The sequence below is a fragment of the Hydra viridissima genome, unplaced genomic scaffold (assembly GCF_058129835.1).
Source record: "Hydra viridissima isolate aposymbiotic clone 2 unplaced genomic scaffold, HvirCarnegie_v1 scaffold_1, whole genome shotgun sequence".
Taxonomy (NCBI): domain Eukaryota; kingdom Metazoa; phylum Cnidaria; class Hydrozoa; order Anthoathecata; family Hydridae; genus Hydra; species Hydra viridissima.
Window position 1 is genome coordinate 29,332,828 of NW_028324300.1, and position 26,944 is coordinate 29,359,771.

General features: G+C 28.8%; 2 protein-coding genes across 2 annotated transcripts in view; both read left to right on the top strand.

The window, feature by feature from the left end:
• LOC145192519 (zinc metalloproteinase nas-4-like) lies at positions 1 to 26,624 on the top strand. Its single transcript, XM_090079338.1, has 14 exons — positions 1 to 127; positions 753 to 849; positions 2,384 to 2,455; positions 4,066 to 4,098; positions 4,546 to 4,584; positions 4,755 to 4,784; positions 6,267 to 6,353; positions 8,282 to 8,423; positions 9,379 to 9,449; positions 10,037 to 10,141; positions 10,375 to 10,424; positions 10,708 to 10,906; positions 26,038 to 26,082; positions 26,203 to 26,624. Exons 1-14 carry the CDS (start codon positions 101 to 103, stop codon positions 26,379 to 26,381), a joined length of 1,176 nt encoding a protein of 391 aa, XP_089935464.1. The 5' UTR covers positions 1 to 100; the 3' UTR covers positions 26,382 to 26,624.
• The window catches only part of LOC149894385 (hatching enzyme 1.2-like), an 86,775-nt gene that overhangs the window by 39,585 nt on the left and 20,246 nt on the right, over positions 1 to 26,944 (top strand). The gene's annotated exons all lie outside the window — the stretch shown is intronic.

The following is a 26,944-nucleotide window of genomic DNA, read 5'->3' on the forward strand; positions in this document are numbered from 1 at the left end:
GAAGAAAGTAATATAATGCATCAAATGGCTAAGGTGCTTTTTTAAAGTATATGACAAGGAACTTGAAATACTTTTACAAACTTGTGCTCTATAGTTGGCTATGCAAATTCACACAAAACTGTTTATCGTGGGTTTTTTTACTTTTTTTTGTGATTTGATAAATAAGAAGTCCTTTAAAATTCACAAGATGTTCGTTTTCAAAACTGAATAAACTAAAGGACAAAGAGAAGCTGCACTAACACACTTTCGCACACACATATCCACGCACATGCACACACTAATAATAATTATTTGCAGAGCTGTTTAATTAAATGCTTTGCAGAGTTCTGCAACATTTATGCCCATGTACCGAATACTTTAGTGTGCCCATGTACCAAGTACTTTAGTGTGCCCATGTACCGAATACTTTCGTGTAAGATGGAATCATCATTAAATCCTCTTCAAATAAATTAACATTAAATCTGACAAAATGTTATTAAATTAATAATGAAAATGTTATTGCAAGTTTTGCAGTCTCAAAGTATTCAAAGTACGGGTCTCGTCTTTATGATAAATTTGTTCAATTTATCTGTCAAAATTATCAACTCATTTATTTAGTTATTTTGATCAATAGATTTTGTAAGCTCACTGTATAAATATATTTCTTTCTTCTCGGTAAAAACCTTCAACACCACATTATTATGAACGATATTATTATATTTTATCAGCAATTTTTAAGTTAAATATTTTGCTTTTATAGATTTCCCTTTTAGGTTACAATGAAGCAATTTATAATAATAATGATAGTGCTTGGTTGCGTCTATGGACGTGGTATTCCGAAGAAGCCGAACAGTAAACACAACGCTAAAGGTCACATTTCTTCTCTCAAAGATTTTTTTTTTTTAATCTATTAACTCTTGAAATAAATATAGGTGGAAAATGAAGATAAGAATATAAACCTTAGCATAAGAAAGACCTTTATAAAAATGAATTTATTTAAAAAAAAAATTAATACGTCTTTTAAAAACACACATTTGAAGAAGGCGTTGGCGATAAATCGAGTCAGTAACTTTGATTGATTCCTGGCATAATTATTTAGAATAATCTTAATATTGAAATTATTTTTAAAAATTGGAATCTTTTAAAACTTCGGTTAATTAAAAGTTTTTTAGAAGAAATTAAGTTGACTAAAAATCTTTAAGGATATTCAAATTTATGATTAAATAAGGAAATTTTGAAACCGCACTAAGTTGGCTTTTGTTTGTTCATTCTTTACTTACTCCCTCACAGTGGGGAAAAAATCAATTGTTTAAATCAATTGTTTAAATGGCATCTTTTATTTTGATATCTATTAATATTCATATCTATTGTTTTAAATGAGAAAACAAAACGCTTTTTAACTTTTATGCTAGAATTTTTCAAAAATACTGCATCGATAGATATTGATGATTGTCTTTTTTTCAGATTATATTTTAAACTTTGCGACATTTTGTATATCCTCTATTATTAATTACAATAAAAAAGCTGTTTACATTATTTTTATAATTTATTAGTATGACGTCAATTGTTTTTAATGACAAAACAAAAAGTTTTTACCAATAAATATACTTTTGATTTCTAAATTGAAATATCGCTAAAAAGCTGCTTACATTATAAAGCACAGTGATATAAAATGTATTAATCAAAAAAACTTTGCTCATATACTCAACTCTAATACAGTTTTAAAGAGAAAAATGTCATAATTTGAGAAGAAATTCTAATAACTTATCTAGGAGGATTTTCTCTGTCCGCTTTTGTACCCAATGACAATGAAAATGGGCTGTGTTTTGCGAATGTTAAAAAATGTGACCGGGGAAATGACCAGGGGATGAGCACATTTGACAACATGTAGTAATCAATTAAATCTTTTTATTGATGTTCTTATCTACAATCGCTGGTGTTGTTTGTGTTTGCGTCGCTTCGCATAAACAAAAACAAAAAACAAACTTTAAACGAAAATCAATTTTGCATTATCCTGAAAACATTAACTGTATTTCGTAAAGTTTCTTTTTTGACAATAGTTTCGCTTTTAATTTCAAATCTCTCACTGTGTCCCTCCCACTTGTTTGGAGAGAACAGAAGTTTTGAATCCCCATTTGAATCAAGCTAAACTACCATTGGCCTACAAACTATTTTATCTCAAAAAAGAGCAATCCCTATAATGAATCTCAAAACCTTATTCTTACAGCGAAGCCACATAATCCAAGTATAAAACGCTTAAATAATTATTTTCAACTCGGATTTAGATAAATAAATATATTTAATTGGTGTATGTGCAATAGTTTTCATAAACAGTATTATTTTGCTATTTTTTATGACTAATGTTGTAAATAAATATTATCAGCTCTTTTTATTTTTCTTTTAGATAATATCATTAAAGCTGATTTTAACAGAATATCATCAGATTTGAAAGATATTAAATCTCTGGTTGAGAAAGGTATGTTTTACTCACCTAAAGTTCTAGCTGCCCATGGAAAGTAATATATTAAAAACTATATCAATTTTTGAAATTTAAAAGTATAAAAATGCAATTTAAATTATAAAGCAAATCCATAAAACATTTTTGGACTTTTAGACCTTATTTTGTTTAGATCTCATGTTTATAAAATGAAGCTGAAAATCCATTAAAATTTAACACAAGGTTTTGAAACAAAATTTAGAAGTTAAAAGTTTTAATCAAAACGAAAGAATTAAATTATGTTAAACTTGTCATAAAAAGGTTATGAAATAAAGAAACTCTTATTTTATTTGTAGCTAAAAATAATGCAAGTGTTTGTTTCAATAAAAAATGTTTGTTAGTATATACATTCAAGTGAACACTTCCCAGTAAAAATGCAATATCTTATGAGGAAACAGAAAAAAAAAAGTAAGATTATTTAAAGATTAATATCTTTATAGTGAGACTGAGTATTTAAAAGGATATAAAAAGAAGTCAATTTAATGAAGAGTGTATACAATAAACCATCTTTTATTAAAGTATATTTCTACAAATTGAGTATTGTTAGTAGCATCTGCTTTTATGAGAAAATTTGTATAGCTTTTATGACATGAAAATATTTTCTATGCATTTCAAGAGAATTTTTTAAAGCTGCAACAGACAGACTCTGAAGAATATTTACTCTAAATTCCAATGCCTTTCCATGAGTATGTTTCTTTAATAATGTTTGGGAACTGCATTATATAAGCTATTTAAATGGCTTTTTCATATCTCTACCATGATATCCATCAAGTGATCTCATGTTTATGAAAGTGAAGGATTTAAAGTATTCTGTTAGCATACTCTTTCTCTAGATTGCTTTAAATCCCATTATGAGATCAATTGTTTTCATTAACTCCACAAAGTCCTTTTCATTAAACTCCATAAAGTCCATGCAGCAATGTGAGCCTGATACCTGATTTGGATTGCTGCATTATCTTTAGTTCCCTGATTTCCATGGGTAGTAAAAATGTTTGGTTAAAACAAATCTGTGGCAAGGCTTTTTAAAATTTTGTTATTATGATTTTTAAACAGTTTCAATGCTGAGTTTCAGCAAAGGGATTAGATGTATTCATTTGACTGAATTAAAAATGTATTACATCTGAAAGCCGTGCCTCATTGGTTAAAGATGTGGCCTTAGTAATACTAAAATCAAGAAACACATTTTTCTTGAGTTACAAATTCTTCATTTTAAGAGTTAGAGTTTTATACAAAGTTTTATACAAAACTTTATGTTGTCTTTTTTATACCTAGTAGATGTTGATTTATATAAAGCATTTTTTTAAAAAAATTGCTAAAACTGCATAGTTAATTTAAGGCATGATTTTTTCAATGTAAGTGAGCATGTGATATGAACTAAAGTCTTATGGTTCAGTGATTCTTGCTCCTAAAACTTTTTTTTTTGAGTTAAAATTACTTTAAGTAAATTGTGTTTACTTTTTAATAAAAACCAGTTTTTTATTCTTCATGTAATCTGATTATTATAAAAATTAAAGTGGCAGATGTTATAAAAATGCTGCTAACAGATAAAACAATGTACATTTTTCTTCATTAAACTCATTTTTATTTAGAAATTGCTTTAGAGAACCAACATTCAAGAGTTTGTAAGTTTTATTTCGTTTGTTTTTTTTTTAAATAGCTTTATTTGTTATTTTAAAAAATATTGAAATAAAAATAGAAATGTGATATTCTTTGAGGAAATTTTTAAGTTAATTACCATATATACTGGTCAAAAAAAAAAAGTTGATCCGTTTTATAAGCTGAGCTGTTTTCATCTTTAAAAAGAAGTTTGATGTTTTATAACCAATGAATAAGTTGAGGAGTCTTTTCCACAGATTAATGTTTTCATCTTCTTAGCGTTTTTAGATCCACTCTAAACAGCTTAAAACCTCTAAATATACACCAGAATGTATGTTATAATAATATGAAGTAAGCATGGTTTATTACTTTTAAAAATGTAACGCAATATATAAAGATCCTCTTCCAAAAAATCCAACCAAGAAAAAAGTGTTTGCTTACATATAATTACTTTTTTTTTATTTTTTTTTCAGTTAGGAGGGAAGATATTCATAGTGTAAATATGAGGCATGGTAATAAATGATTTTGTTTGAAAAATGTTTTTTATTTTTCTTTAGTCCTTTTAGTAAATAAAAAGAATTAAATCTGTTTTTCTAGTTTTTCAATTGATTTTTCTGCTAAAATATTTTGCTAAGGATAATTATTTTCCTTCCAGATGAAGAAAAAATTTTTTTCTTTCTAGGAATACTGTCTGATATGAAGTTTAAAGATAGTAAGTAAGAATTTTTTAGGCTGATCATTTCTAATTTTGCATCCCTAATGTAAGGGAAAGGGAGAATTTATTACAAGAATTAGATCTACAAAGATGAGATTGAGAGGGATAAGTGAGTCTAGTTTTTAGAAGTTCTGCATGGTCTCCTATACTAGTTGGTCTGCATATTAAAAAATTTTTTTTATGAAATTTGTTCCTTAATAGTCTTGCAACTTATGCAAAGAAAAGGAAAGCTTAACATCTTTCTCAGTGTTACATTTAATTTTACCTCATGTAAGTTATTTTGATCATTAACTGTAAGCTAAATTAAAAACCCATAAAAACAGCTGAATTCAAGTTTAAATCTAATCAACATACATTAATCAAAACATTAAATTCAATAAATTGTAATTATATTATAGGATGCTGTTGTAGTTATGGTTGCTAACCTGGCAAAAATACTGATTCTGATTCAAAATCTAAAATCTTTCAGAAATAAGTAATGTTAAGCTATAGTAATGCTTTTAGGGGAAAGTAAGTGACTTAGGAGTATCATGATTTAAACCTAAAAAGTCTTTCTTATTTTCTTAGTTATTTTTAGGATTATTTAAAAAAAAAAATAGTTTGTTTAATATAATATAATCTAGGGAATTGTAAACAAATGATGTGTACAGTTTTTAAGTTACCTTTAATGTCTAAAATAATCATTTTTATTCAGCAAGTTTTCACTATATTTTTATTATTAATTTTAATCATATTTTTATATAAGGCTATTGTTCTTTAAGAAGATCAAAGCTTCATCAATCTTAATCAATTATGATGATCTTTTTATTGGCAATACCTCAGAAGCATTGCTAATAGTCAATATGTAAGACTATTTATTTGAGGCGTCTAACTTTTTCCGTTAAAGTTGTGATTTAATTTATGAGAAATTTTTCTTGAACAGTTCAAGACTAGGAATGTGTCTTAACATAAAGCAAGAGATGGAATCAGTAATATAAAGAGATTATAAAGACTTTTTAAAAAACTTTTAAAAGATGCTACCTTAATTAAAAGGAATAAAAAATAAAAATTCATTAAAGATTTGATGATCTAAAACAACTAAAGTTTCTATCTAAATGAGATATATTTTTGAAAAAAAAAAATTTTGTAATGGCTAAACTTTGTTTTAAAGTTTAAACAAGCATCAAAGGTGATTTTTGCTGTGTATTTATTTTAAGTAGGTCAATATTTTTTTGTATATTTTGAATTGTTTAGCAATTTTTTACAGATTTATTTGTTCATTATTTTGATTTAATTAAAACTAGTTAAAACCAATATAATAACCCTATAACAAATTAGATTATTTTGGTCCCTTATTGCACAAAAATACAATGCAGACCAGATTATATAGGAATGGTAATTTTAAACAGTATTGCAGCTATATTCTTAGTTTGAGAATTGTAGAATTTGGTATCACAGAACTTGACAAATTTTTTTTATGTACTGCTGTGTTATTTGTAGATAACAAGCGCGAAATCCTCAACCTTTGGAAAGAATCCAATGGACAGCCACGTGTTCCTTATGTTTTAGATATGTCACAAGGTCAAGGTACAAGCACTTTTTTTATAATTCAATTTAGAAATTTAAATCATAATGGTCTGAGAAGTTTTCTTTAGGTAACAGGGAAAGATATATTTTAAAAAACTGGTTGAGGATTACAAAGTAGTGAAATGAGGAATCAAAAAAATTTTTTAAATCATTTGTCATTAAGTTCTATATATTAGTTTATAATATATTAGTTTTTTGTTGTTGTTTTAAAGTAAATTTTTTTTATGTTGAAATATCTATAAAAGAACAATATATATATATATATATATATATATATATATATATATATATATATATATATATATATATATATATATATATATATATATATATATATATATATATATATATATATATATATATATATATATATATATATATACTGACATGAGTGACAATTCCTCAATAAACTCTTTTTTTTTTGAAACTAGCAAATGATACAAAAAAAAAGTTTTTGAATGATTATAATAAAAAATAATTAATACTTAGCTGAAAGCCTGTTTGCATTTTTCAATGCCAAAACCATTTTATGAATGCTAGAAATTAACTCACAAATATTATCTTGAAGAATTTCTTTTCAAGTGTCATGCAATAATTTTAAATATTCTGCCTTTGATGGTGGCTTCTTATTGTTTTTGGGAGGTTTCAAGTCTAATATGACCCAGAGGTATTTGATAAGAATCATATCAGGTGATTAACTCACACACCCTTCTACTGTCTAAGAATAATGTAGATTGTGACTCATCAGAGAATATGATGGAGTTGCAAAAAGCCATAAGTTTCTCCGCCATTTCAAGAGCTCAATCTTTTCTGCACTTGGTATAGACTGGACTAACAAGTGGCTCCATTCTTACAGTTTTGCTATAGTAGCCTAGTTTATGAATATACCTAAAAACTGTTAGTTGGCTGATGCCAGCTTGTGTTGCCATGGCCTTGCATTGTGAGTTATCTTTGATATTTCTCTTAACAAGACACAAGGTTCTGTGCTTGAACCAATTTCAATTCTCACCAAATTGATTTATTACATGATACTTTTCTATTACTGTAAGATAGAATGTCCAATGGCAAGAACAAGCAAAAATGTAAAAGAGTTTATCAAAATTTACAACTGGATTTTGTTTAGTTTTAACTAAATTTGTTTGGTCATTAATCAAAAAACATCGTTGAGCAAGCTATACGATACTTTTGATTAATGTTTTTTACGAGAATGAGAAAATCTTTTACTTTTCTAGCTATAGAATAACCTGTCTGTAAGTACTTGGGCCCATCATTAAAAATTCACATAGCCCACCTTTATAATTCTTTTTACTTTTTTTTTTTTTATGTTAAAGGTGTTACTATAACTTTCAGCATCTTTGTAACACTGATAAATTCTTGTTGAAGTTTTTACATTAACTAGTTATATATTTATCTGTTTATTTATTTTATGAATGCCTGATATGCTAAATTTAATTGGTAGCTGTAACACAAAGATTTTATTGGTTGCATTATATATTCAAAACAAGATAATTTGAAACAAAATAACTTGTTTGGAATTTAAAACTTCAAAGATTGAAATTCAAAATATTTTAGCAACTTAAAAAAATAGTTCATTACTGAGAACATTGGATGCAAATCCATAAGCCATTATTAATATAACATTCTTGAAATATGGTAGAGCTGTTGTTATACCCAAGTTACAGTAACTGCAACATTACTCAATTTGATATTTGAAGAAAATGGTAAAATTGACTTTCCCTATTATATGTATATTATATATTTATAGTACACTTTTATTATCATTAGTTTTAATTTTGCATAGGGGCTATTTTAGTATTCTGAGAGTAGGGTGAATATCGAAGCATCTCTACAATTGCACCATAAATAAATACAACATTTCAAATAATTGCTTTGATTAAATTTTGCTAAGGTTGTAAAATCTTTTTCAGATTACAGTGCAGTTATCAAAGATGCTATTAAAGCATTAAACTCATACATGAAAAACTACTCGTGTATATCTTATCCTGATGTTTGGGTACCTCGCACTTCTGAATCAAATTATGTAAGCTTTACAACTGTGGCAAATAGTGGGTAAGTCATAATATTTTCCAATTCTGTTATAATTTTAATGTAATATTATACAATGTTTTTCTCCTACCCCTCCGAATAACTTATTCCGAGGGGTAGGAGAAAAAGCTTATAGCATCACTGAAAACTTTCAACTGCTGTTTTAGTTTTTTCTTAAAGGGTCTCTGTGGATTTGGAGCAGTTGAAGCAACTGCTTCTAAACTGTGACTATGATAATCTGTGACAATAATCTAGTAAAAAACAGTTTTGAATTTTCTACACTTTGAAAATATCAGTTTTTCTATATTGTGTGGCAGAGGCATTCTTTTTTTTCAGTTTTCAATTACTTAAAAATAAGTTATAACTTTTGCAAAAGTTACTTGAAACATTTTTTCAATTTATTACATAAAAGCTTACAATTTTCTTCAATAGAGCTTTTTTTTTTGCTGATTGGTCATCAGCTATTTATTCTGATACCAATTTAATAGTCCTTATGAATCAGATCTGTATTATAAACTAATACAATAGAGACAGTTAAAAAAAAACATTTGTTGTAGCTTTGTAACCTTAGGGAATTACAAACTCAAATTTATTAACTAGCATTATCAACAAAAACAAAAAAGATTATCAGGTTTCAAAGTCTTGCTTTTAACACTTGCTTTTTATTGGTTAAAATGGTTTAGTATATGAGTATGTCTTCCACTTAGTGATTCACATTTGCAGTAATTTTTATGTAGCTATTCAATCCACTTATACCAGATTGCAATTTGTTAACTTTCACTTATACTGCTTTCCTAAAAGAATTTAAGTTGACTTTTTTTGAAGAATTTTTCTATGAGAATCAGTGATGAACATTTTCTTACATTCTGTTTGTAGATGTTTATTATCTTTTAAAAGGTTTGAGTATCATTTCATAGATTAAAATGTTTATTTAACATGTTCTAGTGAAGTCTTGTAAATTTTTATGATATCTTAATAGATGTTGGAGCTATGTTGGAAAAATAGGTGGAAAACAACGAATAAATATTGGGGATGGTTGCCAATATAAAGGTTTATCATCATTTTGGATGTTTTTTTTTGTCTTTCTTGTGCTTAAGAGTTTTTAAAGAAGCTTATCAGAAGAATTCTTTTTATAAAGTGTTTAATCTTGAAAAGTTAAGTTTTATGTGGAGTGTTTGTTTTTTTTATTTTTTACTTTTCTCACTTCCATCTGTTCTTACTGTATGGCATACATAAATATATATCATACAGTAAGAACAGATGGAAGTGGGAAAAATGAAAAGAAACAAACATCCTAACTATCTAATTGATTAAATACTTAAGAATGAACAGTTTAATTTTATTATAATTAAAATAGGCATTTTAATTATAAATAAAATTAGAAATAAAAATGCTTTTCCAGTGTATGAATTATGTTAGAGTTTTCAAGTTATAAACATTTAAAAATCACAATTTTTGAAAAAAACCTTTGAATCCAGGTTATAAAGAAAATAAAACAGAAATGTAGAGTTTATAAAATTTGAAGTATTGTTTGTTAGTTTATTGTTTGACTTTTTGCAATCATACATAAATATAAATCAGATCATAAATTTTTGTGTTAAACTTGTTCAATTTATGTTTTTCTAATTATATCATAGGAACTGTGTTGCATGAAATGCTTCATGCCATGGGTTTTATACATGAGCAAAGTCGATGTGACCGTACCAATGCATTAGAAATTGTTTACAGCAACATCCAATCAGGTATGTTAACAATTTCTTGGTTGCTTTAAAATATAATAGAAAGAGGGAGAGTTTACAACTTTACATCTTGGCATTGTACATCTACTAATGATTACAAAAAATGAAATATTTACTAGAACAAAATAAAACAAATGCTTTATAATAAAAACAAGTTAAAAAAGAATAAAAACAAACATGAAACCGGTATATATGAATAGCCGATACAATTGTAAAGCTTAAATCTTTTATTTAAGGGTATGCCAGTCAGTTTGATATTGAATCGTCTAAAACATCCTTTACTTCAGTAAGTTTGCTATGATTTATTATTTTGAATGAAATATTTCGTGTAGTATACTGATGTTTTGTTTCAACTAACAAAAGATTTTGTTAAGAAAATGGATTTGAACTTGAAAAATGAAAAAAAAATGTGTTAGGTATTTTTTTGATGCATACACTCTTGACTTTTAACTAAAAATTTCATCATGACTGCATGCTTCAAAAAAGTTTCTTTAGGAATCTGAGAATATATGACTTCTTAGCAAGCTGCTACTGTTATAAACTAATTTAAATCGTGGAATATTGTTTAGAAATACGATATATGGTCAGTCATGCAGTACCACTTGTGGGCTTTTAGCAAGTACAATACCTATACCGAATCAACAAAAACTATAAAAGTGTTGAAGAAATACTTAAATTTGACAACACAGGAAGAGTGGAAGGTTGGCGAATCTAATGACTTGAGCGAGACTGATAAGTTGGATCTTAATATAATGTATGGATGCTTAGGTATGTAGTTTTTAATATCCTTGAGATGTTTTTTTACTAAAAATACGACAAGTTCTTGAGTTATATCCACTATTCAGCAAAGGAAAAGCTTTTCTAACATTGAATTGCACTTTTTAAATTGAACTTAGTTGCTTAATTTTAAAAAAAATGCGCTAAAAATAAATGTTTTACGCAACCTTTACCGATTGTAGCCGTTTTTTTCTTAAAAGAACGACACATAGTGTGCCGCACTGTGTCGTTCTTTTAAGAAAAAAGAAAATTAATAATGTTCAAGATTTAAAGTAATTTTTTTCAGAAGACATTAATTAAAAGATATTGTTTTTTTATTATATACAGGGGGAGGGGTTGCATTGGTACTTTTCGACAAGAAATTAAAAATTTTCAGAAAAAATCGAAGTCAAATATATTTTTCAAATGTATTTGCAATATTTTATTATAATTATGTTTAAAAATATTAATGGTAAAGCACAATACTTTAGAATTTTCTGAACATTTTGTATCAATACTCCCCTATTTATCCTTGAGATGTTTTGTTCTAGTGCATACGATTTTTAAATGATTTAAAACAAAGAGTTAATTTCTGTTTGATTAAATCAATCAAAGTCAACACTTACGAACGATTTCAGTTATCAGGTGGCATGAAAAATAAATTTTTAAAAAATTAGTTATCAAAGTTACTACAAGTTCTTATTTATATCCACTATTTAGCAAAGGAAAAGCTTTTCTAACATTGAATTGCATTTTTTAAATAGAACTTTATTGCTTAATCTTGAAAAAAATGCGCTAAAAATAAAAGTTTTATGCAACCTTTAGAGATTTTAATGTGCCGCACTATGCGTCGTTCTTATAAGAAAAAAGGAAATTGGTAATGCTCAAGATTTAAAGTTATTTTTTTCACAAGAAGTTAATTAAAAGATTTTGTTCATTTATTGTATATAGGGGGAGGGGGTGCATTGGTGCGTTTTGACAAGAAATTAAAACTTTTCAGGAAAAATCTAAGGCTAAAAATCTCTATTTTTCAAATGTATTTGCCACATTTTATTATAATTATGTTAAAAAATGTTAATGGTTAAGTACACTACTTTGAATTTTCTAAACAGTTTGTATAAATAGGAAGCGTTTCTTAGGAGAGTAATGATACACATCAAGGGGAGCATTGGTACACAACGTGTTTACGTTATTATAATAAGAAGTTTTATAATTTAAAAAAAAAGTGCTATTTGAATGAAAAATAAAAACACATTTCAAAACCAACAAAATATTTTATAAACAAATCAAGAAACCGTAAACACGAAAAAGAAAGAAACACATACAAGTAATTATTTTACATTGCAATTTAAATAGTCAATTTTAAATTTCTCTGCTGAAATATTTCTTTTGGTTTTGATTAAGTTTGTGCACTAGGTTTATGATTCAAGAGTTTTTTCAATTTTCCCTCTTCAAGTCTTTTTTTTTCAGGAGAGTCTTTTCAATATTTCCTCTTCAAGAGTCTTTTCAATTTTTCCTATTCGAGTCTTTTTTTCAGGAGTGTCTGCGAGTAATTACTTACACCTTCATTCCCATATTTGTTTGCTTACACCCCTCAGCTTAGGGATACAGATGGATTAATGAAGCTAATGAACTTTTTAATGTTCCTGGTTTTGTATTGGTTGTAACCCTTCTCTATCTGTTATAACACCTATGGCAGGAAGTTTTTCTCTGACCATTGTTTTTGGATCAGGGCGATCTGTTGCATATGCAGGCTCAAAATCTTTTGTACATATGATTCTTGATATGCTTAAAAACTTCAATGAAGCAAACTCCATTCAACCAGAATGGTTCGCTAATTATAAGTAACCCTCTGGTGTACCATTTAAAAATTCTAGAGGAAAGTAAATTTGAGCAAATATAAAAACTGGTGGTATTGTGTTGCTACAACTATTCATCTGTATTAAAAATGCAGGTGGAATTTTATGCTTTCGCATTGCTTTATCATAATTTACAAAAAATTCAAATGCATTGACCTGATGGAAGCTTGTTGATCTTGAAACACCTGTATTTTCAATTTTGCATAAACTAAGTGATGGATACCTTCTCATGAAAGGTTTCATCCAGTCTACTCCAGCAAGTTGATTATCTAGCCGAAATTTGTCGATTTAAATGCTAAAACTGAAATTGTAGTCAAAGGACAGTTTTCAAACTTGTTTTTAAGTAAGCAAGTATTGGATCTTAATACTCTTAATTAAATATTTAACACATTCTTGCTGAATCCTAAATATGCAACATATTCTCATGAATGCTCATAAATTAAACTAGAGTTCTGCACTAAGAGTTCTTCTTGCTGAAACCTAAATATTTTCTAGTTTGTGTGTTTATAACTAAATATATACTTTTTATTTATCTCTTCCAATATCAAGAAATCTTTGTGTTTTTTAAGTCTGTTATATAAAATCATAACAGGTATGTTATTGATTTTAGCATTATCTCTGATAGATTTCCTTTCTTTTATTACTGTATTAATTGTGACACATACTTTCCCCTCTGAATGCATAAGGGTTCTGATCCTGAAATAAGTTGGTAGCAATATGTGGCTATGAAAATAACCGTTTTTTAAAAGTTGCGTATTAAATAAAGCAGCGTTCAGCAGCGTTCAATGAAAGTTTCTTGATTTCTTTTCTTGGTATAAACCAAATAAACTCTTTGACCTCCTAAAGTTCTTAACAACAAGCATTAAAATTTAAAAAAATAAAAAAAGTTTCATCATTATGATTAATAGTATAGTTTTAGACAAACTATTTATTTTAGAAATCTGATATAAAAGTTCTAATTCTAATAGTTAAACATTCCAGAAAGAACTGTCTTCACTGTAAAAAATAGATGTAATTTAAAATGGAATTAAAGTTAATGTTTTAAACATGTCTCAGCATGTGGAGCAACATTTAGTTCTTACTAATACCATTAAATATCAAAATATAAAGGTACACATAGCATTCTGCAATATTCATCTTGAGATAGTAGACCATTATAAAAAAAAATTAATTTCATGATTCACCACTCCTATCTTGTTACTTTTGGTAAAATATGAATGTTTTAAAAATTTTAGATCATTTGATGATATTTTCACTACTGCCCCACCCAAATAAATGATTTACTGAAGGAATCTTTATCTTTCCATCCTAAAATCATGAAAAACATTTGTAATGCAGTAAGGTTTAGTAAAAAGAAAAGATTAAGTACATGGTAACTGAAAGGCACAATTACATTATAATAATACAATGCTCGTACAACTGAAAAATTATATTTTAATTTACATTGTAAATATACACATAAATCAATTTATAGTTAAATAATAACCAGACTGTTGGTGAACAGGATTTCCCATGGGGTTCTAATGAACAGTTATTTGCTGACTCATCATATTATTCTGGGTTCTACACTTTCCGCATTTTGTTCTTCTTGCGGTATAGGTACATGTGAGATGTCATAAATAAATAATTAGCTGTGTCCCTAGCATTTTCAGCAAAAGAAGTTAAACGTGCATGATCAGCTTTCGCACTTTTGTTGGTCTTGCTCTTGGCTTCATTGTCACTTTCAGACAAAGAACCTATTGCTTACTTAAATTAATTTTAAAAAAAAACACAATGAGATACCATTCCATTCAAAGACTTTGACATTAGAATGGCTTTTAAAAATTGTTTTTAGAAATAAGACCAAACAGATGTTTAAAGTAGTGTTCTTTATCGAAATTGCGAATTTCGAAAAATTTCGATTAAAACGGTACCGAAATTCTTTTTTTTTTTTTTCGAAATCTATAAAAACTTATGAAAATAATCGAACTAGCCAAATTAGTTTCGGAAATAAAAAAGGAATTTCGAAAAGTGAAATTAACTTCGAAAAAAAAAAGTGTATTTCGAAAAGTGAAGTTAATTTCGAAAGAAAAAACAGAATTTCGAAATGTAAAATTAATTTCCAAAGAAAAAAAAGAATTTCGAAAAGTGAAATTAATTACAAGAAGAAAAAAAAAGAATTTTGGAAAGTTAAATTTATTCCAAAAAGTAATTTTAATACCTTATATTTTATTTAATAATATTAAAATAACCGGGTACCTAAATAATTTACCACGGGGTGTTTTGGTAAGTAGACCTTTTATTATATATGTATGTATGTATGCAGTGCTCGAAGTGGGAAAAAAAAGGTAGCGGGATGGTTTTTAATATTTTCTAATCACCATCCCACCTATCCTAAAATTATAGATTTCGTATTTTGTGTAGATTAAATAAAGGAATTATAAATCCCTAGAGTATCCCTATAGTAAAAAACCTATATTAAAAAAACAACTTGAGGTCCGTTATATTCTTAAGAGACTGTCACCGTAAAATATTGAGTTGAGTTTCACATCAAACGTCATTAAGCAATCAAAAAACAATGATATATTTAAACATTTTATTTTTAAACAAGTCTTATTTTTTTGTATTTACCAATTTTTAAATAATTGAAAAAAAATACCATCACATTGAGGAAAGGATTAGCAAGTTTCAATACTCGAAAAATCTGTCACTTCTTTATTTATTTCAGTGTCATTTTCCAAATTACTTTTAGAACTATCACTGCTTAACTTTCTTTTCCTTCCGCTTGCTAGCCATTTACCCATATTTAAAATAAGTAAATTTTTTTAAAATCATAACATTTAATGTTGAGTAAATCTACTGTGTACTATATTTTATTTCACCAAAAAAAACTCTAATGATACTTTATCGAAAAAAAAAAACCAATGTCGCTTTTTGTTGCTTGGTAACTTTTTATTTAAAATACAAAAGAAAAGACACAATGTTTTATAATTATCGATTTAGTTTTTGAAATTTCTACCGCAAATTTTTAAATAACAGCTGAGACTTTAGTTCATTTAAATTCTTTAAAATTGTTTTTACAAGTTTATTTATAGGAGGAAAATAAAATAAAATTTCCATTAATTTATTATGTACCGGGATGGCATCCCACCCCAAAATATGCATAAAAAAAAGAGGTGGGATGGTCTTCAAAATTTAAAAAGGTAACGGGATGGCATCCCGCCCCATCCCGCCTCACTTCGAGCACTGTATGTATGTATGTATGTATGTATGTATGTATGTATGTATGTATGTATGTATGTATGTATGTATGTATGTATGTATGTATACAGTGCCGGTTTTAACACTTCCAGCGCCCTGGGCGAGATTTCTACGGAGCCCCTAACTCAATTTAACCCCATACAAAAAAAGGCTAAATTTCGCCCCTTTATATTCGGCGCCCTGGGCCATCGCCCAACCAGGCCCTACCCTAACGCCGCCACTGTATGTATATATATATATATTATATATATATATAATAATTTGCCATATATACATATATGTGAATAATATATATAGATATATTACACATATATATGTATATATGGCAAAATAATACTATCTTGGTAAATTTAAGGTGGCACACAACTGAAAACAAGTTGTTTTTTTTAGTAATCAAAATTATGATTTTTTTTTTTTTTTTTGATGAGAACAAATTTATGTTAAAATAAAATAAAAAACAGCTTTTTTTTTTTAATTTTACTATCTATAATGGCCAAAAATGTGTTGTAAAACACGTATTTTTAGTAAATCTTTAAAACCTAATAACTTGAATTTGCCTCAACAACTCTAACTAAAATTTTGAGTCATGTAACAAAAAGATTTCTAAGGTATAAATATAATTGTTTGAAATCGCTGTAAATCTCATCTAAATAATCCCAAGAGAGTAATTAGCCGTTTACATTGCATCAATCATTTCATATACGTTCGTTACAGACCTTAAAGGAATTGCATATTATAACTTTTAAATATCATAATTATATCATTTAGGAAAAGCGCACGAACTTTTATGTAAATTCTATAAAATTTTATAAAATTCTATAAAAATTCTAAATCTAAAGTTTAAACTTACGTTATGCAAATTTAAAATTAAAAAGTGTTTAAACTGGTGTTGTTATCGACTTTGGCTAAATCGACTAAAAGTCGAAATTAGTCAACTTTGAAAAATCTAAGAGTCGATGTAATCGACTTTGGGTTTTCTACTAATTGACTAAAAGTCGATTTAGTTAAATAATAGTACTTATACATGTATTTCTAATATCTTTTTATTTGATTGAACATTATAAATCTTTTTTATTTTATTTTGTTAACAAAAGCAAATATGACTGTTGAATAGAATGTAGTTTTTTCAGAGCCGGAATAAAATATTTACCCCCTTTCCTTTCATATTAAATTAGAAATTAAAATATAGTATCTCCCTCCATCATATTAATTATTGAATGAAGATGCTTTTAAGCATCTTCATTCAATAATTAATTGAAAAAAAGATGCTTTTAAGCATCTTCATTCAATAATTAATTAGTAAAAATTTGAATAGTAAAAATTTTAAAAATTCTACGTTCAAAATTTACAATTTAAATTGTAAACAAAAACACTTAAGTAGCTTTTGCTATAAGTAGGTTTTATTCACTTTGAGAGGGCTAATATTTTGTATGAAATATTTCACCGTGTAGATGTAAGTGGTCATTCGCAAATTATGTCACGCAGAAAACTTTTCAGATCCCTTTTCCCTTTTCCACAAAATATCAATTCCCTATCTTATCCTGAGGGTTCTAATCCCTGTAAAAGAACCTTTGGGGTTCTAATCCCTGCAAAAATATTTCGAAGCAAATTTTAGAATTTCGAAGGTAAAAAATCGTTTCGGTATTATTTTCAAAATTTCGAAATCACAAAAATATTTCGAAGCAAATTTTAGAATTTCGAAGATAAAAAATCGTTTCGGTATTATTTTCAGAATTTCGAAATCGCAAAAATATTTCGAAGCAAATTTTAGAATTTCGAAGGTAAAAAATTGTTTTGGTAATATTTTTAGAATTTCGAAATCGCAAAAATATTTCGATACAAATTTGATAGGGATGCGCCGAACTCAATTTTTCGCCGAACACCGAATCCGAACGTTCGGCCATGAAATTTTACCGAACACCGAACGGTTCGGCAACCGAACTCTTGCTATTTTTGAATCAAAACATTAGTTTTGAAAAATTGTGTTATTAAACATTTAGCGTGTTTGTTAAAACATTAGTAAGGGTTTATAAATTTTGTTTGAAAAATTATAAAGTAACTTTGAAAAGTTAATTTATTATTGGATGATTGTTTGTGGTGTAAAGAAACGAAATGTTAACATTTCTATTTGTAGTGTAAACAAAAATGTTAACGATTTTTTTTGAAAAAAATAATACAATTATTAAAGTTAGGTAATATAAATAATTGTATAACATATAACGTAAAAAATATAAGTGAGTATTTACATAAAGGTTTACTAAGTTTTGAAATTCCACACAAAATAATTCACATTGTTTTACGAGATAATGCTGCCAATATGGTAGCTGGTGTTAGAGACTGGTTTTAAGTCAATGCCATGTTTTATACATACAATACAGTTATGTATACATGACTCAATTTTGTCGCAACAATCTGTGAAAGAAATTTTAGTTTGTTGCAGACGTCTGGCAACACATTTTCACCATTCACCAACAGCAGCAGCAAAATTAGAGGCAATTCAGGAACAACTTGGTACAAATAAGCATAGGTTAATAAAAGATGTTGCTACAAGATGGAATAGTTCCTACAATATGATTGAAAGGATGCTTGATAAAAGAGTTCATTTGGCAACTTATACAGCTGATCATGCTACCCAATCAACATTAAGTTCATACCAATGGAATTTATTAGATAAAGTTTTTCATATTTTAGAACCATTTAAAACTTTAACCGTTAATCTCAGCAAACGTGAAGCATTTTTATCAGATGTTATTCCTTCGATTATGACTCTTAAAGTATTTTTTAATCAAGCATTAGTTTGTGAGGCTTTTTTAAGTATAAATACTTTAGTTGAACAATTGAAAGAGTCAGTAGACAAAAGACTGAGTACATTTTTACATGATAAGTATTTATGTCTTTCCACTTTTTGTGATCCTAGATATAAATTAATGTATCAAAAGGAAGATGACAATGTAATAAAAAATTGGCTAAATGAGCAGATGCAAGAAATACAGCAACATAATTTAGAACTTGAATCCTCTGATTCGGATTGTGAAGGACCCGCAGTAGGTGACACAAATGAAGTGTTTGTGAAACCAGTGTATCCAAAATTTATTGAATGTTTTCGGCTAGTTTCCAAACTGACAACTATAAATGAATGTGATTCCAATTTTTCAATTACTAAAGATAGCAAAAGGTTTAAAAGATCACACTCTAATGTGCAAATGATCAACATGGAGATTGAAGAGTATTTAAAGCTCCCTCTTGTTATGGAAAAAGAAAGTCCTCTTTTATGGTGAAAAAATTGTGGAAACTCTTTAAAAAATTTAAAGAAAATAGCCCAAAGGTTTCTTTCACCACCACCTTCTTCTGTTGAAAGTGAAAGACTTTTTAGTACAGGTGACAACATTTATGAACCAAGTAGAAACAGACTATCACCAGAAAGTGGTGAAAAATTAATGTTTATACATTATAACTTGAGAGCAACAAGTGATAATTGATTTTCATGTTTTTGACATTTTATTTTTCTAAAATTATTGATTCGTGATTTTTATTACTATTACATAATAAAATTATACATTAATAACAAAAATTATACATTAATAACAAAATACTTAATTGGAGCGTTATTATGGAACTCCATAATAATGTGTTTCCCTAAGTTTGTTTCTTTCAAATATTTTTTATCAGTTAAACCAGTTGAGTAGCAAGCTTGTAAGAATTTCTCTGTAGAGAAATTAATTTATTTTACCCAGCAACAATAGGCATCATGTTTAACAAACTTAAGTTCAATAAAATATCTTTTTCGTTTAAATTCCAATTTCTTATTTTAAGATTAACAAATGGTGATTTTATAATAGATTTTTGTGATGAACTAAAACAATACCCAATTGATGTAGGGGTATTTGTTTTACAATTATTTTAGTCAAGTAATAGTTTTGGTAAATCTGTTATTCCATTTGGTCCGATTAAATTTATTCTGTATTGAAAATACATAATAAAATATAAACTAAAACTGTATTGAAATACATTTATAAAATCTTATATCCTTCTATGTTCAATTGGTACGCATTTTTTAATAAAAACTCTATCCATTTAAACTGTAGCTATGGTACGAATGATTTAAATTTTATTTATATTTAGGTAAATGTATGATGATTTCCAAATTTGCATTATTGGCCGAACCGAACGTTCGGTTTTGCCAAACGTTCGGCGCATCCCTAAAATTTGACTATTTCGAAAGTGAAAAAATGTTTCGGTAATATTTTCAGAATTTCGAAATCGCAAAAATATTTCGAAACAAATTTGACAATTTTGAAATGAAAAAATCGTTTCGATGCAAAATTAATCAGTTTGAAATTATTTCGAACTTACCGAAACAAAAATAGAGTTTCGAAAACTTTTTTTTTTTTTTTATTGAAAATTCAACTTCTGCTTCCGTGAAGAACCTTAGTTTAAAGTTCTACTGAAAATTTTATTTCTGGTCTTGTGGTTGCACTGTTCATATAAATAATTTAATCATACTGGTATTCAAATTTAAAATTCTTCCAGTCAGCTGGGTTATTAAAAAAAGTTTGTGCAACATTGCTAGAGGTATTTCCGTGTAACATTGGAAGTACCACTTCCCTTTCTGAAAAAAGAAATCCGTATTTTTAATTTTATTTCAATAAATTCATGGGTGTTGTTTGGTAGAATTTTTTCTCCTTGTTTCAGTGCTGGGAGTTGGTAAGTATTGAAGACCCACCATAATTTTTGTTAATTTTCATTTGTTTTGTATTTTTTCGTATTGCAATTCTGTTCGGTAAAATTGATAAATAGTTTTGAGTAAGTATGAGGTGGACCGGAAATTAATGTTATTTCTGCGTATGTCAATATTTGCTTATCACATATCAGCTGATTGTGTTCTTCAAAGCCGTGCCAAAGACATTTTAAGGTTAAAGTGACTTGCTTTGTTGCATATCCATCATCATTGATTGTGGTATAAATAGTTGACTAACATGAATTTTTAAAAAAAGTGTTGTCTTGTTTTGTAAACTAAATACTCTTTAAAAAAAAAATTCATTTTGTAAATGTTCGAATTTCTCCAAAATAAAAGCAGTCTCTTTTGCAAAACAAAAGATAGGATGACGAGTTACATTTGCACTGTTTGGATTACATTTTTCCCATATTATTTATTTTCCACTTCGAATCTTCAACAGCACTAACACTATACTATACAAAATGCGATCATCATAATGCATTCTACAACTCAATTTGGTTATTTTGACCAATCTCCTCCCTCCTTACAAATAATATAATAATCACGTTCCTCCTGTGTTAAACCTTTAATAGAATTACCTTCATCCTAATGATACTCAGACACTTTTAAGAAAATATGCCTTGGGGAAACACGTGTAATAAAAATTGACCAAGAATGAATGTACCACTTTGATAATTTATAAAAACCATTGGAAGGTAAGACTTAGTCAAATGGAAAATTAAAACAAAGGGTCCTGAGTCCGAGTCTTCCTATACTGTAGTGATATTTTATTCAAAAAAATAGAGGCGATCTCTATGACCAAATGCTCAAACCAATCAATCTTTAAGAAGCCATAAAAGCAATAACAAAAAAACTCTTTCTATTTTACATTCAATTAGCATATGATTACTTTAATTGCGCATAAAAATAATCTAGAAATTTAATATTTATCATATGCTTTGAAAGGATTTTAACCAAAGTATGATTTTTTTGAACCTCTTTACAAAACCCTTAAATCTCAAGTTTAAAAAACTAAAAATAATATACTCTTTTATTTTTTTAAATAGGGAATTAAGAATTGAATGCAAAAAGTAAAAACCTTAAAAAGTTTAAATATGAAAAATCTCTAAAAATGTTTAACAGAGCCGTGACCACGGTGTGGGGGGTTGCCTAGGCCTCCCTAAAGAATATTAAATTTTCCACAAGAAAGCCATTGTAAAATATACTTTTAAAAATCTGAGAAAACCACACACGTTGCATTTTTAAAATACTTTTTAATGCTATTAATACTTTTTAATACTTATTTTTTATACAGCCCCCTCCCCCTATAGCAAAATTGTTGTTTCGGCCAGGCTTGCGGGGCCGTCCAATTTTTTTCACGGCTCCGCTCCGGCTCCGGCTCCTCATAACGTCAATAGAAGAATAAGATTTAAAAGTATACCTTGCCTTCTATTCATAAATTTTTTAAAGAATGAAAAATAAACTATTATATTTTTTGAAGAATCAAATTTATGCCTTTGCCTGGTCATTTCTACAAAATTTTTTCAGCAAACTTTTTTAACATCAAATTCCAAATTCAAAACGTTTTCTCTTTTTTTTTCTGTCAATACACATTCAAAAGTCAAATGTACTATTTATTCATTCGAAGAAAAACCGTGCTATCAATCAAATCCGATTCCATATGACTTCTTTGGTCCGGAGTCAGAAATTTTAGGCCAGAAAACACCCGCTCCACGCTGACTTGCGTCATAGGAAGAGCAGAAGCAATCTGGCATGCTTTCTGGATCAACTCGGGAAACAGCTTTATTCCTTCCAAAACAGTTTCGCACTTCGAATTTCCATCATCCTTTTTCTTCATGATCTGTTTACAAGCTTGGCAAACTTTGAATAGCCTCTCGGAATTCTTTTTCCTCCAATCGTTTATGACTAACAATATCTTGGCTGCACTGCTCGCTTTTTTGCTTCCGAGCACGTTCCATTCGAATTCGCATCCTTTTTCTGGGACTCATTTCCTCGGATTCCTCTTCATTTTCCAAACCACTTCCAGTACTCTCGCTAAAGTCATTTCCATGACGATCACTTCCACTCCCCTTGATTTCGAACTTCTTTTGCTCATTGAGCTTTTTCTGGATCTTCCACAGAGTGTCTTCAGCAACCAACTGAAGTATTGTAAAGCATTTTTAATGTTTTTAAATTTCAAAAAAATTATAATCTATCATATTCTTGCAGTGAGGAAAGTAGAATGTCAAAAAGTAAAGTTAAAATGAAACAGTATTTTGAATTTCATTAAAAGTACGTAACTTCAAATTCCAATTTTCGTTAAAAAAATAATAGATTTAAAACTGAGATAAAAACCTGTTGCTCTTCTCTAAGAAGGCATTGATATTGCACATCTACAAAGACAGCAGCACAAAAAAAGGGATTATCGAACAAAAGTGATTCCCGATGCACCATTGAATCCCTGATATTTTTCCCAAAATCAGACGTCTTGAATTCACCAGAAACTACCTCCTCCTTCAGAATTTCCCAAATGTAAATAAAGTTCCCAGGCGTGAGATCCTCACTCTGGAATTGTTAAGTTGCGACTGCCGGTTTCTCGAGGATTTTTGCAAGTTCCTCTATTTGCTTCCACTCGTAATTTAGAAGCGTAAAGTCACGGGTTTTAAATTCCGCTTCCAGTGCGTTCAGGACATCACGCATCTCAAGAAGTCGGTTGAGCATGTTGAATGTACTGGACCATCTGGTTGCATTGTCGATTATTGCAACCTGTAAATTTTAGAAATTTGAGTAATTTTTTTAAATTTGAATGTTTTCAACATTCGAAAAAGCATTATTGACAAATGTTAAATTCAAACTCAAGTTTAGATTCTTAGTAATATTCATTTAAACATTTTCATTTATTGCGATTTGCGATTTTATTGTATGTACCTTTTTAGTTTTGTGTTGTTTGCAAAATTCATTTGCTTTCGACGTTCGATAAGCTTTTGCTACATCTCGAGCTTTGCCAACTAGAGACTTAATGCCTCGTTTTTCCAAGCCGTCTTTAACAGCCAGCTGCAAGGTGTAAGCACCACAACGTTGCAGATTAACGGTGTTCATGTTTTTTGATATTTCGTTGAAGTAAGGCCTCTGCTGTTCAAACACGTCGCCGTCAGTGATATAAGCATCCGGCAGATCACCTTCAATTTCAACCTCAAGTTCTTCTTCGATTTTGACGCCAGCAAGTTCTTCAGCAGACTCGTCAGTGACGTCACCTTCTTCATCTGTCTTTCCAAAGTCTCCAACCATTTTCACCATGTTTGATCCGTTATCAGTCGTAATTCCGAGGACATTTTCTTTCCTGATACGATTCCAGCACGCCTTCAAGAGATTCTTGAATTTCTTTTGCCTTGTGTCTAGCATGATTGTCAACTGCTGCCAAAGTTTTGAGAGTGATTTCGCTATCCATGAAGAACTGCATATTGACGCCAAGAAAGCTTCGATTATGTCTTGAAGCTCCGTCGACTTTCAGAAAAACCAGCTTTCCCTGTAGATTGGTTTTTAACTCAGGCCGCTTATGTTGAGCCAAAACCATGATTTGACTTCGAGCAGAATCCCGGTTGGCTTTCAAGCCAAAATATTTTGCCTAATCGCCAATCAAAATCTTGATTCCTTCACTGCTGAATAGGTTAAAGGCAGGCTTGGTCGGGAAAGGCGTGCGATCGCACTCTAATCTTGACCACGTACACAATATTTAGTTACGACAACTTGCCCACGGCTTCATATACTTTTTGAAATGTTCTCAAAACATCTTAAGAGCTGTGGCCAAGTTGTCGCAAATAAATATTTTATGCGTGGTCAAGATTAGAGTGTGATCGCACGCCTTTCCCAACCAAGCCTGGTTAAAGGGAACGCTGTTTTGAAGAATCGTCATGTTCATGCCTTTCTTGAAGTCCTCTTTCGAAATTGTGATGGTAACTTTGTTGAGAAAGCGATCGATGGGTGCTTGTACTTTTCTCGTCTCACTAGTCGAACCCTGATTTCCTCCAAAGACGGATGAGGTGCGTTTCTTTTCCTTTTCGGCCTTCTCTTTCTTCAGTTTCTGCTCCCTTGCCTCACCAATTTTTTTCAAGTGTCGAATGTTTATTGACAAAATGGCGTTTCATGTTGGCGGTGGGTTTTTGTTTCCGTTTCTCTTTTCCCTTGTACTGTATTTTGCATGTTGCACCGCAAAGTTTGCCGACTTCCTCTTCTACACTAATGTCAACTTGACAAAAAAACACGTCGTCCTCTTCGCGATAAGCAAACCATTTCAGTTCATCATATAACCTATCGTCTTCTACATTATCACTCATGGTTGCAATTTACAAATAACAGAAATCGCGGAAAAGTTCCAAATATATATTCAACTTTATATAAATATTGCAGGAGAAGAAAAGAAAAATACAAGATTATTTTTGGGTCATTGAATAATTTTGAAGTGAAAAAAAAAATGACAGAAGATAAGAATAAATATGGCACTTCATTCATTTTACAAGAATAAGAATTTAAAAATACAATATAAGCAAATATATGGTGGCGGCCATTTTTTTGAGATGGCATTTTAGACTAAACTTGTCAGTCGTTTTATTGTATATGAAATGATTTGTTAGAGACTTAGAGAGTTTTGAGTTTTAAGTTTCTTGAATGAAGTGCAGAGGTCGCCAAAAAAATGTGTCAAAAATTAATCTAAAATTTAAAAAAAAAAAATTTGTTCAGATCAAAATTTTTTTGAGAGCCGGGATTTACTAGTTTTTCTCGGCTCTGGCTCCTGCAAAAACTATCGGATCCTCGGCTCCCGGCTTCGGCTCTGGCTCCGGCTCCGCAAGCCTGGTTACGGTTCTGTATAAAATCTTATTTTCACTTATCAATGCATAGTGTGTCAATTGGAATATTAATATTTCTAATTTGTGTTAAATCGTCAACCAATCTCCAACATGAAGTTTTCCACTTGTATAAATCCTTTTTTTAATACAACTTAAAAAAACTATTTATGAGTTAAATTTTGAGCGGATTCTAGTTTTTATTAATTCGGTGACGTTTCACTTTTTATGTTGGGATCCTTTTACATGTAATGGTTTGAAGTAATGAGTGCCGAAGTCAAATTTATCATATTTCTTTAACGATTTCGTTTCTTTAATGGCAAGACTGGGTTGCTTCTAAAGCTCTCTTTGTTGTTTTAAAACAAACTTTGAAATTGCGTTTTTCGTTTATTTTTAAGTAAAAAATACCATGATAAATCTCGTGTAGAAATTTCATTTAAAGATGTATGTTGTATTATTTTAAGTCTCTCTTATTTCGTATTTTAGCCCCAACTTGTACAGTAGGATGTGATGGTGTCGAAAAATGTTCAGGTAAAAAATGTCAGTTCCAAAATTGATCCACGAAAACAGATGTTATGTTTTATGCTATGTTCTTATGCTACCTGAGTTTTTTTTTATTGCACGTCACAAACCTGGTTATTTATTTTTCAGGAGTAACCACTCAATCCACGACAACTTCAAAGACAACACTAACTACTCAAGCTCCGACCACCACTAAAGTCACAACCACTTCAACGCCAGCATGCATTCAAATAATTGCTGATACGATCAATAGTTTGCAAACTCTTTTAAGTAAACTCACTGCCTTCCAAAATAATCAGTCAGGGTAATATAATTTTATGTTTAATCGCAAATAATCACTCTTGCACCATTTAAGTTGAAATAAGTTTTGCTTAAAATGTCTGAACGATTTTTTCCAATTGTTCGAATTACAAAACTTCAAGATTCTCATGCGTTGTTTATTGATTTTTTTTTTATACATTTATTTTTTATGATGCATTTTTATATATATACATTTTATGCAGATGTAAATTTTTTTATTAAAAACAAATAAAGAATATTCGAAAGTGTTACTTCATATTTTTTCATTAAAAATGAAACATTGTATTGCGCTCGGTTATAAGAAATCAAAATACCTCTTTAAGTTCAGTCTGATGAGATTCAGATGTCAAACTCATAGTTAATATAAGTTTTAATCTGCAGATATAATTTTTAAAAAAAATAAAAGCTGACTTGTAAGCATCTGTTGTTGCCTTTTATAGGTTGAAAGGGTAATAAAATTTTAGTTTTTTACTATGCATAAAAAATGGAATGAGCGAGAAAGCTCAGGATTATGATTAAAGTTCAGGATTATGATAAAATCCGGATAAAGCAATATTTAAAAAAATAAAAA